Source organism: Limanda limanda, chromosome 20 (genome assembly GCF_963576545.1).
Source record: "Limanda limanda chromosome 20, fLimLim1.1, whole genome shotgun sequence".
NCBI classification, from domain to species: Eukaryota; Metazoa; Chordata; class Actinopteri; order Pleuronectiformes; family Pleuronectidae; genus Limanda; species Limanda limanda.
The window spans coordinates 7,627,980-7,644,279 of record NC_083655.1 but is presented as its reverse complement, the minus strand read 5'-3'; the positions used below and the strand labels follow the sequence as shown (position 1 = coordinate 7,644,279).

The 16,300-nt window shown below is 42.4% G+C and overlaps 1 protein-coding gene across 1 annotated transcript; it reads left to right on the top strand.

Moving 5' to 3' along the window:
- The first annotated feature begins 3,137 nt into the window (after window positions 1–3,137).
- On the top strand, window positions 3,138–16,270 carry LOC133027094 (phosphatidate phosphatase LPIN2-like). The gene is made up of 20 exons (XM_061094120.1): window positions 3,138–3,160; window positions 7,278–7,478; window positions 9,055–9,141; window positions 9,229–9,515; window positions 9,869–9,982; window positions 10,153–10,279; window positions 10,743–11,196; window positions 11,574–11,697; window positions 11,880–12,067; window positions 12,408–12,501; window positions 12,587–12,656; window positions 12,733–12,816; window positions 13,094–13,173; window positions 13,542–13,692; window positions 13,781–13,929; window positions 14,032–14,118; window positions 14,209–14,361; window positions 14,880–14,994; window positions 15,115–15,218; window positions 15,297–16,270. The coding sequence occupies exons 2-20, from the start codon at window positions 7,287–7,289 to the stop codon at window positions 15,439–15,441; spliced, it is 2,805 nt and encodes a 934-aa protein (XP_060950103.1). The 5' UTR covers window positions 3,138–3,160; window positions 7,278–7,286; the 3' UTR covers window positions 15,442–16,270.
- Window positions 16,271–16,300: the final 30 nt, after the last annotated feature.

Below are 16,300 nucleotides of genomic sequence, written 5' to 3'. Positions count from 1 at the left end.
ACTGGAAGTTATAGACGATGTAAGGCAACAGTGTTTTCACAGCAGCTCTAATAACACACAGAGTTAAAGGGGCACGAGTTCTCACGACAAAGTTCTTCTTCTATAGACGACAAATCTCTGCAGGAAGTCTGTGAAACTGAGGACATTTGGTTTGGAACATGTGGGAATTTCCCAGACAGGGTAGATGTAACAAATACATCTCAGATTGCATTATGTAGAGTTTATTCATCTTATTTGTCTTATCATGTAACTTTTATCATGATGGAGGCCTCAGTGTCTAAATCTGCTTCTGGTGGAAATTGTATTAGGGAGATTAAATAATATGTAAACTGAGGAACACTTGATTTAGCATTAAAATATAAATTAATAATCACAATATGATTATAATATTGTCTTTTAAACAGTAAATGGTCTAAACGTGTGTGTGGGCAAACTGACTTATCGAAATTTGGTCATTTAGGTCAAAATAAAAAAATTGTCCCAGAGGGCTTCCTAAATTTATACACCATATAATACAGTGTATTCTAAGACCCTTCATTTGGAAAATTAAGAAAATCTGTTTCAAAGAGATATCTGAAAAATACACTCTTAAAAATCAAATGAAGTCACATGGCTAGATGACTTATTTTATGCAAGATTCTTGTTTTTACTGTGCTCAAATGGCTTATTTTGACGAACAGTGATAGCTCTGCCCTCATTGCACTTCATGGGTAAGTAGTCGCCCACAATTCTTTGACTGATTGAGTTTGCTTATTTGTTTCTGATCTCACGTTTTCCTCTTTCAGCTGGAGACAACAGAGGGGACACCAGACCAGGGTGTGACATCATACTGGACCGACCCGGAGGGAAATGTGGTGTTTGGCCCAAACACTCCCCAGGAAAAGATAGAGATGCAAAAGCGAAAGGGTGAGAGGGAATGAAACAGTTTCATATCTGTGTGTGTGTGTGTGTGTGTGTGTGTGTGTGTGTGTGTGTGTGTGTGTGTGTGTGTGTGTGTGTGTGTGTGTGTGACATATTAACTAATGATTGTTCACCTGCATAATCTATAGCTAAGACGCCCCCTGTGAAAATGAAGGAAGAGAAAAAGGAGAGAAAAAGTGAGGAACCGGAGGAGCAGAAGAATAAGATGAAAGTCGAAGCCGCTGCAGAAACAAAAGCTTCAGATTTAGCCGACCAACCAGAGGCTGAGAGGATCCAGCCGGAGTGAATGAGTCAAGCATTATTTACTTATTTACCTTATTTACCTTTACATATATATATTATCTACAAGTTTGATGTGCAGTTTCATGTCCACTGTGATAGTTGTGTTTTCAGTGATCACAACTTTGATCATGTCACAGACTGTTTCTACTGTTTTTCAAGTCTTTTTGATCTGGATTTTTATCTTACAGTTTTATCCTTTTCCTATTTGTTTGAATAAAGAAACTGTTAAAAATATGTCTGGATTGAACTCATCACACTTTTTGGTTTATGGTGTTTAAAATGAGATTTGAGAATGCACAGGCTCAGAGGATTAAAGAGGCGCAACACTCTCCTGTCGGAGGGAAGAACAAAGCAAACAGGAGAAATTCTTCAGGTGAAACAGAGCAGAATTGATTCAAATCCACAAGTGTAAAAAGTTTCAGGGGTTCAGTTAAGATCATGAAGCTGCAAGAAGAACTGCTGCCCCTCAAACCCTCACACGTGTTTATGCATGTCGAGATTTGGTGTTTTACGGTTTATACAAATACTTCTGCTTTACTGAAGCTTATTTTAATTCCAAATTAGTTTCGTAAAACAATTTACTGTATCAGAGCAAATCACTTGCGGTGTATTTTAGCAAGAAAGGGGAAGATCAAAATAGGAAGCATGAGTAAAAAGTAATACATTATTGGAATTACATTAACAAACATGATTTTTTTAGGTCATCGTGACCTTAAACTTCAGTTTGTGACATTGCCTTTGAGGTGTTCTTGAGATATCATGTTCAAAATAATCTGACTTTATTATACCGCTGGTTGTCACCGGCACTGAGGCATAAAAAGTAAACATGCAATATAAACACAGAAATATTAAATAATATATGCAGAAGGGAAGATGTTGACATTGCACAGACATATCGAAACTGAACGGATAAGATGTGTTAATGTCACACACGTCAATGAGTTCCTGAATCTATATTCTGTGACTCAGCTGCCCATGAAGAAATGATACTTCCCCTTCCAGAGCCAGTGGATGGGTCACTTTCTTTCTTCCTCTTCGTGCTCATTTATCTGGTGACGCTCGGTCCTGGAGCTGACGATTCAGGCTCAACCAAAACCTGTGTTGTGGAAATGTTCCGCCCTGTTGAGCTGTGCAGGAGCAAATCCCTGGAAATCCTCCAGCGTCTGCAGGGCTGCTGCTGCTCTGCTGCTGGAGCCGACCTCTGACCCCAGAACGGAGAAGGTAGCAAATTAACTTTGTTCCATTAAGTTATTATAATAACTGACTGAAAAATATATTTATACATATATATGTTATTTTATACATGATTCATATTTGATCTGTGGACCATCGTCTCAGCGATCAATCATGATGCCCGCCCCCCCTTTTTACAGTATCAAATAAATAAGTAAATAAAAAACACTGTGTGATAATTAATATTTAAAATGAACCAGAAACCCTTAATTTAACACGTTGGCTACTTTGACCTTTTTAATTTGGCCCATGTCCAAAGTGCTGACAAGGTTACCACAATAAAACAAGCTCAACCTTCAGCACACAAACAATAACAAGTGGCAGTACGTTGTAAAACTATATTATAACTATATACATGTACATTGCAACTCTGATAATGAACTTTAGTGTGGGAGGTGCAGGATGATCACGTGCAGGCTGAGCGGTGCGCGGTCACGTGGTGCGGCGGCTTCAGCAGCAGAGAGAGAGAGAGAGAGAGAGAGAGAGAGAGAGAGAGAGAGAGAGAGAGAGAGAGAGAGAGAGAGAGAGAGAGAGAGAGAGAGAGGGAGAGAGAGAGGGCGAGAGAGAGAGAGAGAGAGAGAGAGAGAGAGAGAGAGAGAGAGAGAGAGAGAGAGAGAGAGAGAGAGAGAGAGAGAGAGAGAGGCGAGAGAGAGAGCGAGGGCGAGAGAGAGAGAGAGACAGAGACAGAATAGACAGAGAGATAGAGCGACTGCTGCTGTTGCAGGTACGATCATTTTAACTCTCATTATCCTCTATATACGTACATATAATAATATTAATAACTTAGACTCTGAGTTGGTGCTTGTTAAAGTTTCCTGTGTGATCGTGAACATCGCATGTGAAGAAGCGAGAGCGGAAATTAGCGGTGAGCCCGAGAGAGGAAACATTGTTTTTACAAAAGCAAATTATGAATGTGCAATGTTTCTCTTTCTGTTTCTATGAAAAGATTGTTTTGTGTCCCTGAACGCATCATATCTGTGGAAACCTGCAGGTTCCAATGACCAATCTTAAGATAAAGTCACATTAACATCATCTACAGGTGCACGTTAGGCTGTGGAGCAGTTTAAATATATCTTGAACCTCAGATTCTGTGGGGATGATTGTTGCTCGGATGTGTTTAACAGTAGCCTGAACTCGGATTTAAGAGATGAACACATTAACAATACTGCCTCACATATGATCTGGGATATGAGAGTCAAATATTTACTGAGATTTATGGTGTTGTAACTCTGTTGCTATCATTTTAATAACTGATTCACTGTATGAGCTATTTTAATATATAATATATATATTCTAAGTGGTGAGGATTTGCTGCTTCACTTTTAGCTGCAGCTGAATGATATGACTTCAAATACTTTATCGAGATAAAGATTTTCATATATGTCGATAAAGGTCAAATTCTAATTTCTGAGAATTTATTATGGTTTTGTCAACTGAAGTGAATTCAAAGTTATTGGAGGAACCAATTTTTTTTGTATACGCTACTTTGCTTCTTATTATTTTAAACCAGGGCTGAGCAATATGGCCAAAAAGTATACCATCATTTGAATATCAGTCATAATTATCAAGATAAGTGTCACATTACATAAGTGTAAAGACCGATTGTTGCCCCTGAGTGAAGGTTGTGATTGTATACTCTTCTTTATTAGCAGAGAATTAAAAACTTGATAAACAGAAAAACATTTGACAAGTTGTGTTTTATATTTATATTTGGACAATTGCTGATATTTTTTTATTGACCAGCCTCTCTTTAAATTTGCCATTTTCTAGATTTGAGCTGGGACATTTTTTTCACATTTTTTAAAAGAAAATAATTAAAACTGAAATGAATCGTTAGTTGCTTCCTTATCTGGATCCTAAATATACAGTTGAGTCAAACCCTGTGGTACTTATTTGATTTGTTTGGTATTTATGCCTGAAATGAAAACATCAGTGACACGAAACCCTGGCTGACGCAGGCTCACGTTGGACACTTTGACGCTTGGAGCAGGAGAAACGTGCAGAGACAGGGAAAGCTAGATTAGTCCTAATCCAGTGAACAGGATTAACACCTCTCTAAGGTCCCCTCTTTCCAAACAGGGAGTGTCATGAGTCGTGTGGATGAGAACTGGTTGTGCTTGATTCGTCCTCAAAACTCTGGCTCGATAAGGAACCGGGATCTGTCAAGTTTAGGATCTCTGTCATCTTTTTATCATCATATTATAATTATACTGTATCCATGGAGATCAGTTTATGTGTTGAAGATTTAAACTCTTGCAACATCAAGCTCAACCAATTAAAAGTCGGTCTCAGCTGTCAATTATGTTGTTTCCCCCGAATTTTATAGCATCAAATAACCAATTTAAACCAAACTCAAAACACCTGAACATATCGATGGGTGTGATAAGAACAACCTCAAATGACACAAACCAATTTAATAAAATTAATTTGACATGTATTTTGACCTTGTCGTGTGTTCCATGTCCCATCAACTAACATGGAGGAGACAGGGTTAATGACTCATACTGCAGACAGCCACCAGGGGGCGACAGCAATGAGTTGGCTTCACTTGACAGGCAGCAGTCATGTCGTCCTTCTTTATTTACAGTATGAGTCATATACCTATATATCCAGCCTCCTCCAGTCTAACTCCCTCAGTGGGTTTGAGTGGCAGTGGTCCCCACCTCAGAGAGAGGGGTTAAGTAAGGGCTCAGACGGGGGGGGGGGGGGGGGGGGGGTAGTGCTGTGGCTGTGGGGTTAGAGAGGTTGTGGGACGTTTGGAGCAGGAGCAGGGAGGCTGAGGACGGTCCACGCAGACCAGATCCAGGGTTCCTGAGCCAGGGTTCCTGTTAGATCTTGTTGGGGACACATGGAGCTCTCGGAGCGGTTTCCCATAGAGAAGCAGCAGCTGCATCGGAAGTCCTCCTGGACTCTGGTGAGTTTGGGACTTTTTAAGTCTGGGCCATTATTATCATTTGCGCTTTATAATGATAAATGTCCAACTGGATGTTTTAGTAGGAATCTATTTGAAGCGTTCACAGTTTTCCTCTAACAATCTGGTGATAAAAGTATCTGATAGGGCTGCTAACAGGGATTTTAATCATTGATTAATCTGCGGATTATTGTTGGATTAATGAATATTGTTTAGTCGAAACAAATGAGAAAAAATAAGTCTCACAGTTTCCCAATGTGACGTCTTTGACATTCAAAACAACAAATATGAAACCAATCACTTTCTAACCCTGTCACCTAAACACTGAACCGCCGCAGATCATATTAAATTATGTGAAATGCTATTATGGGATGTTTTTTATAGTCTTATCCAATGAGTGAAATACCTGTAAATGTTTTACAAATCAAACTACTTTACCACACACACCAATTATGTTACCATAGAGCTGTTACCCTGATTTATTTGCAACTAGACACAGTGATGTCAAATGAAACTGAAACCTTTATATGAGCTGAACCACATGTTGTGGTAGAAACTTCTCCATCATGGTATCCGTTGCCATAGTGACCAGTCTTACTGTACATGGTCACATTGTGGTGGATATAATTTAGTGTCGGTTACTTTCAGCAGACGGTTTATTTTGTATTTTCTCTTTGCGTCCGTCCTCTAAGTTCATTCGAGTTTAGCTTGTGCAGAAGCTGCCAGTCATAGAAACTGAATGGTGTCAAAGTCCATCAGCTGGTATGCAGCTCCGATTTAGTCCATTGTGTTCAATACTGAAACACACACACACACACACACACACACACACACACACACACACACACACACACATACACAGGGGGGTAAAAAATACCTGTCATCTAGAAACCACTGACATGAAAAGATGTCTCTATGTCATAAATTGCTTTGGATGATAACATGACGTAATAAACATTAAAATGCTCGAGACATAACATGAAAATATAACGTGACATCCAGGAAAGACACTGAGAACGATTCTGAAAGTCGAGGTTGACGAGGATCAGGTTCAACCACATCCGTCCCCGTACACTGATCACAGCTGTGTGGAGGATGCACAGATTCTGTTTTTATCATCATTCAGTCGACGAGGACTCAAACTTTCATGTTTAAATCCATAAGTCTTTGTCCATCACAGATTTGCTTTGGCTTTATGTTTAGATTCCCTGAATCATAAATAAATTAGGGCTGGGCAAGTTAACTCGTTTTAATCGAGTTAACTCAAGTGATGAGTTAACTCGATTGTTTATCCGCCAATTATTTTCTTTTTTCCTGTTCTGCAGCAGTCAGCAACAGACTTTCACAAAATAAAAGCCTGACTTTCACAATAAAACAATAAATAATCAAACCTGAGTTAATGCGAGATAAAATAATTAATCGAGTTAACTCATCACTTGAGTTAACTCGATTAAAACGAGTTAACTTGCCCAGCCCTAAAATAAATGCAAAAAGCAAGTATTTACAGCACATTCAAATCCTTTTAGCCTATTTGTTAAACCACAAAGATTAAAATCTGCCTATTCTGATATGTTCAAAGCCAAAAAACATTTAACCACAAAATTTGGGCTTCACCCTGGACAGATCTCCACTCCACCACAGGGCCCGACACACAGAAAGAAACATTCACACCTACAGGTATTCTAAAGTCTCCTATCGACCTAAGCTGCTTGTCTATGTCTTCTTTGTTGAGACAGAAACACTGAGTGTCTCCTCTGCAGCTCCTCTGCGATGTGTCTCTGCATTCAAGGACCTGATCAGCTCAGCTCTCTTTTGAGGAAAATGGGAGAGAACCGCTGCGTTTAGGGACCAGCTTGACTTTTTTTTGCAGACTACTCTGGACAACAGTGATGTTTTATCCTTCAGGTAATTCAGGTGTGTTTGTGGACAGGTGGACACCATGAACTTCGTGGGGCAGCTGGCGGGCCAGGTGCTGGTGACAGTAAAGGAGCTGTACAAGGGGATTAATCAGGCGACTCTGTCCGGCTGCATCGACGTGGTCGTGGTGCGACAGCCCGACGGGACGTTCCAGTGTTCCCCCTTCCACGTCCGCTTCGGTAAACTGGGAGTGCTGCGCTCCAGGGAGAAAGCGGTGAGCCAACATTTCGTAGAAGGGAAACAATAACACTTTATTATTTGTTATCAACATAATAATTAATTATTGCATTTTCTTACAACCAGTTTTATATGAATAATCAGAACCTGTTGTCTCTGTGCAAATCTGGCTTTCTGCAGATTAAGGAGGATTAACTGGAGATAAGTAATACCTAATTAATTGGGCAACCACTTAAATCTAAAAAAGCTCCATCATTTATTTATTTATCAATAGCTGCACACTGTCAGATTTCAGTCCTCCAGGCAAAACAGACTCAGGTGCCTGAGGACAGGAAGTAAATCTGTGACGCTTGAACTATTTCCGTCGCTCTGCTTCTCACTGGAGCAGGTCGCCCTCTCGCTCTATTTATATCCTCTGTGTGTAGTCGTCCCTGCGGTGGTGGGACAAACAGGCTAAATCTCAACTTACCCTCTTACTGTCCTCCCACCTTGTTAAGATTCATCCCATTGAAGACGAGTGTCTCACAGGAGAGTCTTATCTGCCACAGCCGAGCACGGAGACAGGCCGAGCAGCAAACAGTCACAGATAAGACTCTGAAAAGCCTGTGGGCTCAAAAACATCCTGTGTCACTGAGTGGAAACAACCAGGAAGAGTTAAACCTTATCTTTACCTCTAATTAAATGTCAATTGTGATTAATTTCACAAACTTTCTGATAATTAAAAGGTTGAAGGAGACTTTTCTGTGCACTAGAGAGCGATAAGAATTATATGAGCCGATGCGAATATAGTAAAAATTAACCAAAAACTATAGTATAAACATAAATGCTCATATTTTATGCATCGTTTACTCTATAAATTAAAGTTTTCATACTGACCACATTAATTACGATATGTCTGTGAAAACTTCATGTTGGTAAATTTTTTATCGATTAACCAATAAATCGTTGTGCACACAAATCATACTGAAAAAAAGAAAATTGTTTCCCAACTTAGAAGAAATCATTCCAGTTAGTAACACACAAATCAATTAGCTTTGTTCAAATTTAAGTTGACAAGTTATATTAACACAATTGATAACTCTGATTTGAAAGAACTTAAATCATTTGTGTGTCACAAATTTTTTCAAGCTGGTGACCAATTCTCTTTTTTCAGTAATACTTCGACTTGTTTTTAAACCAATTCAGAGAAAACCCCAGTTTGTTAAATCCAGGGACAGAAGTTGTGGTACAAGCTGTTCCCTGTTTTTCTCTGTGGATTAACTCTAATTCTTCCTGTAAATCTGTGGCACAGTTTTATCTACAAACCGTATTGTACACATTCCTAAGGTGCTTTAACACCTCATACATGCTTGTTTAAAACCTGAGGCCAACTGAGGAGAACATGGTGACCTGGCAAGTGTCAAGTTATTTTCAGACGTGAACTCAGGAGAATGGCTGAAAAAATGGGTCTGGATATTTTCCAGAGTCTGGTTCAGATAAGACGAATGTAGCAGGAGCTTGTCGGATCAACACATTCACAACAACAGGAAAACGGACAGAGCAGACGGAAATCACGTGTTCTTGTTTGCAGCACATCAACTGTTATCACCAAGTGTATTTGCTTGACTCTGCAGATTGACATAGAAATCAATGGAGAACCTGTGGAGCTACAAATGAAGCTGGGAGACAACGGAGAGGCCTTTTTTGTTCAGGAGCACAATGTGAGTTCTGTACAGTAGGTGGTTATAATGAAGATTATCACTCGTAGAAATCAATCACGTTGATTCACGTCTCCTTCCCCGACACAGGACATCGTCCCGGCCCACCTGGTGACCTCGCCCATCCCCACGGAGGAGCTTCCGTTCCGGAGCAGAGAGCCCAGAGGTGGTGGATCAGCAGCGGAGATCGGTCTGAGTCCGGACGACCCGGCCTCTGGAAACATCCAGGCCTGCTCCAGCTCAGGAGGCAAGAAGAAGAAGAGGCGCCGGAGGAAGCACAAAGCCGAGCCACGCAAGGAGGAGCAAGCGACCACAGGCGCAGAGCCAGAGCTGTGTGAGCTCAGTTCAGACGAGGAGCTCAATGCACACAACGGACGGTGAGTGGAGACGTTAGGTTGGTTGCTTAGAATCTCTTATAAAGGTGAAGCCAAAACACCTGGATCGCCCCCTGGTGGAGAAAACCTCATAAGCCCAGCCTCTTCTATGTTAGATTATTGGATATGGACACAACGAAAAAGTCTAAATCAGGGAAAACAACAGTCTTAGTTCAGGCTCGGACACAAAAAATTTAATTCTTGTCCGGTTCAGCGAGTTGTCTCTCAGGCTTGAATCGGTTCAGACAGATTTGTGCACGACAAGTGGAGACTCGTCATCCATCTTTATTTACAGTCTATTGTTTATTGTTCTTTGTTGTGGACCTTTTGTTGATCTCATCGTTTACCGTCTCCAGGCCCTCTTCTCTCTCCACGATGAACAGCAACGACCACAAACAACACTCCCCCCTCAGCGCCCTCGAGTGGGACAGCTACCCCTTCTCCGACGGCGACTGGTCCCCCTGCTCCACGTACGACCCCCCCACACGCTGTCTACCTACACATTTACACTGTTCATACAAGCAGAGAGAAGAAGCAACATTTCAAATTCACTCCATCAAAACAGACAGGGCAGAGTAAAACAACTCACTGCCACCCGGCCGTTACAGCCGACTCAGTGAAAATGTGTTTTTTTCTGCAGCAGGGAGACGTCCGAGGCCTCGTCGCCCAAGAGCGACTCCGAGCTGATGGTGAAGTCGCCAGGGAGCTCGCACAGGGCCGAGTCCCACATGCAGTGGACGTGGGGGGAGTTTCCAGAATCAACCAGGGTAACGGCACAGATCTGGACTCGGCTCTAAACATATAAGATTTAAGATTTAAGATACATTTATTTATCCCACACACATGCACAGACATGCACAGGCACACTCATGCAAGGGAAAATTTAACCTCTGCTTTTAACCCATCTGGTGCAGGACACACAGAGCAGTGGGCAGCCATGTACGGCGCCCGGGGAGCAGATGTTAGGGGAGTAAGGTGCCTTGCTCAGGGGCACTAGACAGGGTAGGGAGAATCCTCTTGGATTTTTGGACAGATCAATCCAGGTTCGTCTTTTTGTTGTTTCTCTGTGGAGTCGAACCAGAGACAAACCAGAGACGAACCAGAGACCTTTTCTGCCCACAGTCCAAGTTTCTGCCACTAGTCCACCGCCACCGTATATTATATTAACGTATATTAAAGCTTTACTTGTATATTAAAGCTTTACTTTGTGCTGCACTGTCTTTCATTCAGGTCAACAAGAAGGACAAACCCGTGCCAAAGGTGTTGACCATCACTCCCTTGGGGGAAACACATTTCAGGGTTATCTTGAGCTCCGAAGAGATGGAGGAGGGGTTGAGGGAAAGAGCGAGGGACACGTTTCCCGTCTGCAGTATTGTCAAACCGGAGCCTCGCACCATCAAACCACAGCCGGCTGGAGCTTCGCAGCACGACACAAACATCAATGAACATCAACCCGACCTCTCAAATTCAGTGTGCAGCAGTTTCACCTCTGAGCCGTGTCCGAATAACTCCGACCCCCTCACAAAAAAAGAGCGGAAGACCCGGTGGACGTCCTCGCCGCCCAGCCGCAGGGAGAGCCGCTCGGCTGCCAGCGGAGGCAGCACAGCGGCCGGAGACACTGCCGCTGTTTGTGTCGAGACAGAAGCTTCGTCCAAACCCACAGACTCCTCGTCCAGCAGGAGAGGTAACATAGCTCACTTCGGTTTCTAAAAACAATGAGGTACGCAAACCAAAAAATGACCTTTAATGAAAAGAGATATAAGGACAAGTGTCCAAAGAGGGAACATATGGAAAACGTTGCAATACCCTCGTCCTAATTTCTCAAGATAATGCAGTATATCTATTTATTTATAAACGAGAATATGAAAATGTTACAAAAAAAAAGTTGCATTTTGGATAAATTAGTCCAAAGAAGTGAAGAAGCATTGTTATTTGAATGTCTACATGATGGTTGTCAACACAGAGGCGTTGTGTGAGTGAATGTTGACAGGAAGGATATGGTTTCTGTTTGGGCCTGAGTCGAAAAGGGAAGTGAAACTAATGCATTCAGCGTTTTCTCAGCAGACTCGTCTTCGTTTCACTCAGGCGTGAGGAAGAGGAGTCAGCATCAGGGCCCTGAAGACATTTACCTGGATGACCTGAACGCCCTCGAGCCGGATGTGGTCGCCCGCTACTTCCCCAAGAGGTAAAAACCAATGAAGTCGTATTCACTTCCTCAAACTACTACCTTAAAATAGCTGCTTCAAAATAAGCTTGATGAGAATCAGCTCCAGCAGGTTGAAGAATAAAGCTGAACTGTGAAAAATAAGTCATAGCATTGAGACTGGGTGACTTTAACGTGTTAAACTGGAGCGTGTGTGTTTCCAGTGAGTCCGAGCAGGTTCCTAAGCACTGGGTGGAGATGGGGCGGCGCTCGGGGTCTCAGTCGCCACAGTCGGTGGGCAGCGCCGCGGCGGACAGCGGCACCGAGTGTCTGTCGGACTCGGCCGGCGACCTCCCCGACGTCACGCTGTCGCTGTGCGGAGGCGTGGGCGAAAACTCTGAGATCCCTAAGGGTAATTCATCATGTGTATTATAAGCTATTATTAGATTGATTTCTCATACAGGAAGTTCAAAGTTATTTTGTATTTCAGGGATTTAAAATAAAAGGATTTCCATTAAATCCCTTTAATCTGCCCTGCACGTTACGTTCTAGTGACATATGTTCATTTAACTTTTTATCTACATGTGTACATTTCTATTTCTTTATTTCAATGCGACAAATTAAGCTTTAAATCTTTGAAAATGTGTGAATTTAATGAGTCTGAATTGCATATTGAATTTTATTGGACTGTTTGCACTCTGCTGACTGACTTTCTAGTTCATATTGAGGCTTTTATGTTTCAATTATTCCAGAAAAATTCATGGAGCACATCATCACCTACAACGAATTCGTAGAGAATCCAGGGATCATTGATAATCCTAATCTGGTGGTGAGGATTGCAAACAGGTGAAGCTTCCTCCTCCCTAATCCTCACTCTCACTTGTTTATATTTGAGTGCACACCACGGCTCACAAGCTTTCTCTCCCTCCAGGTATTACAACTGGACTCTAGCAGCACCGTTGATACTCAGCATGCAGGCTTTCCAGAAGAACTTGCCCAAGGTATCCTCTGGTGTGATGTGTCTTTTATCCTGCGTCAGCACATGACGTCTGTTTACACATCAATTTTATCCTGCAGGCGACAGAGGAGGCCTGGGTGAAGGAGAAGATGCCAAAAAAGTCCGGACGCTGGTGGTTCTGGAGGAAGAGCAGCGTGAAGCAGGTATCAAACGTGTGCCTCGGCCAATAATCTGCAGGCGGCGTAATGAGTCACAACTCTGTCTGTGTGTGTGTGTGTGTGTGTGTAAGATCCCACACTGTTTAAGTATATTTGCATTGTAAATATGACACAAATGAGCCGTTACAACAAATTCCTCCTCCTTATTTGCATCATTATGTGAAGACCAATTTAAATCTTGCATTTCACTGCCCATTGATTTTAACGATAGATTCTTACGTCACGTCATTAAAAGGACGATAACATCTCCTCCTCTCCTCAGTCGTCAACAGAGACAAAGTTAGAGAGACAGGAGTCGCTGACCAGGGAGAGTCCAGCCCTGCACCAGGCCCCAGAAACACAGTGAGTCAGCAGCAACACATACACACACACACACACACACACACACACACACACACACACACAAACACACACACACACACACACACACACACACACACACACACAGTGTTGGGTAAACGTGCCACACAGGCTGAAATAACATCAATATCTAAAACAATTTACACATAAGCAGCTATTCAGATTCTTCTTTTTGCTTTGAGCTCAATATCTTTAAGGATTTAAAAATTTTTTCAGAGTAAAGCAATGAGATGAAACATAAAACCTAAAAAGCCTCAGATAGGCGTTGAGCTCTGCTGCCCTCTGCTGACTGTAAATCACTCCTGTACTCTACTTGTCCTGCTTCAGACTGCGTTCTCTCTCTCCCGCAGGCACAAAGCATCCGAGTGGTCGAGCGATGACGAGACTAAAGAGCTCAGCGCCGCGGCACCGGCTCTGATGCCTGCTGAGCGTGAGCAGCCAGAGGACCCTGCGCCTTGTCCCTCCTACAAGAAATCCCTCCGCCTCTCCTCTGACCAGATAGTGAGACTCATTTACTTTGGCTAAAAACTGGCCACAGGCAGAAGCTGTGGTGATTGTTTTTCTAAACTCTGAGTGTTTTCTCTCACAGTCCAGCCTGAAGCTCAGGGACGGGCGTAACGACGTCAGCTTCAGCATCACCACGCAGTACCAGGGCACGTGTCGCTGCGTGGGAACCATCTACCTGTGGAACTGGGACGACAAGGTCATCATCTCCGACATCGACGGCACCATCACCAAGTACGGGAACATCCAACACCTGTTTTTTCGAGTCTATTCCGAGGCAGTGATATCCCCCTGGATGAGATGATGTTTACCACCCAGATCCTTTCCTTCCCACAGATCCGACGTGTTTGGTCAGATTCTCCCTCAGCTTGGCAAAGACTGGACGCACCAAGGCATCGCTAAGCTCTACCACTCAGTGCACGAGTAAGACCGACGACTGTGAACAAAAAATGATAAAGATGGCAAATCAGATCTATTAAATCTAATCTATCAATGACTATCTTCCCTCTTCAGGAACGGGTACAAGTTCCTGTACTGTTCGGCCCGAGCAATCGGCATGGCTGACATGACGCGGGGATATCTGCACTGGGTGAACGACCGGGGGACCCTCCTGCCTCAGGGGCCCCTCATGCTGTCCCCCAGCAGCCTCTTCTCCGCCTTCCACAGGTGGGAAACCTCGTCCCTGAGCAGCATCATCGTCTGGATGAGACGCAGTAAAGATTAAATGATTCATGACAGGATCCTCTGGTCTCTGGAGAGAACAGTAGTGTTATTAAAGCCAGAAGCAGGCGGTGTGTGTGTGTATGTGTGTGTACAAAATAACTCTACAATGCATAGACAGATTTTCACCAAACCTGGTGTGAACATTTTGAGGTTGTTTATCTCAAGGTGATTAACTGTTGGAGCTTAAAGGTCAAAGGTTAAGGTCAACAAAATATGATCTAAAAAAAGAGGCAATGTCAAGCTTTTATGTCAAAAAATAAGTTAAATCTAAACTACTTGTTACATCATCCTGAATAATTCTTAAAATCCTCAGACTTTAATGCAACAATAGAATTATTCTCTAAGATTTTTTAACGTGTAATATCTGGTTATAATGGTTACTTTGAGGATGTTTTTGATGCCCACCCACTCAAATGAAGCCGTCCGAGTCTGTAACACTTTATCTGTAATTCTCTTGTCAGAGAGGTCATAGAGAAGAAGCCGGAGAAGTTCAAGATCGAATGTCTCACCGACATCAAGAACCTGTTCTTCCCAAACACGCATCCCTTCTACGCAGCCTTCGGAAACAGAGACAGTGTAAATGTTTAATCATTTTTCTCCTTCCCCTCTACGGATTGTATTGTTTTAAAAGTGAAGGATTTGCAAACCACAATGAAAAACTATCCTTATTGTCTTTTTTCTTCTTTCTGTTTTTAGGACGTCTTTGCCTACAAGCAGGTGGGTGTGCCCGTGTGCCGGATATTCACCGTGAATCCCAGAGGGGAGTTAATCCTCGAGCAAGCCAAAGGAAATAAGACATCGTAAGTACCGAATCACCACTGGAGTCTGTGTTTTTGTTTCAGTATTTATTCATCTTTACTGTTGTTGTTTCCGTGTAGTTACAGTCGGCTGAGCGAGCTGGTGGAGCACGTGTTTCCTCTGCGGAGCTCCGAGCACAGCGCCACCTTCAGCTGCCCAGAGTTCAGCTCCTTCTGCTACTGGAGGCAGCCGATCGGAGAGCTGCGTTTAGAGGAGCTGCTGTAACTCAGACCGGTGCTAATGCTATTGATTCATTACTTGAAATCAACTGAACTGAGCTGTGATCTATTTTACACATCTGTATGCACTGAATTCAAACTGACTGAATCCTGACTCCAGTCTCTCCTCCGCACACCGACTCAAGCACTTATTTAGTCAGTGAATGTTAAACTTTACTTAAAATGTGATCAGTATGAAATTGAAGTACTTGACTGAAGTGGAAGATTTTCTGCCTGACTTAGGAACCAAACATCCAGTACATGGAGTATTTATCGCCCTAGACGTCGCATTAAAGGCCTTATTTGCTCTGAGATGGTTATTTACTGTATATGAATCATATATCTCTGCTCCAGAGCTTTAGGATTTTGCAATATGATGCTTAAGGAGACATGTGAAATGATTTTTCACAGGTGAGAATGTGTAGAATCTGGAGGAAAAAGCACTTTCTGAACTGTAGATGCTTCTGCTGCTAGTTGAAGTTTTACATCAAGAAAAAGAGTTTTAAACAAATTCTGGAACTCATCTTTGAGAAGTTTCTGCCGGACTTGTGAGAGCTGCAGTATGATATTAATGTTCTGCCAATTTTCTTTCCATGCTCCGTAGCAGCTGCTAGTTAATTTGAATGCCTTCTTTCTATGAAAGTGATAAACTTTGTGTGACAGGAACACACATTATTGACTTTTACTTCGTGAAACTTTACAATGAAGAACGTTTGCTGCTGCTGCTGGATGTGTTTCCTGCTGATGTTTCTACCTTGTGTTGATCCAATGTGTCAAACTTATAGATAATTGTGTGGGTAAAGTGTTGTCACTGTAAAAGTGTTCAATAAAAAGTATTTTGTTGAATGATTCTTTCAGAAAAGATG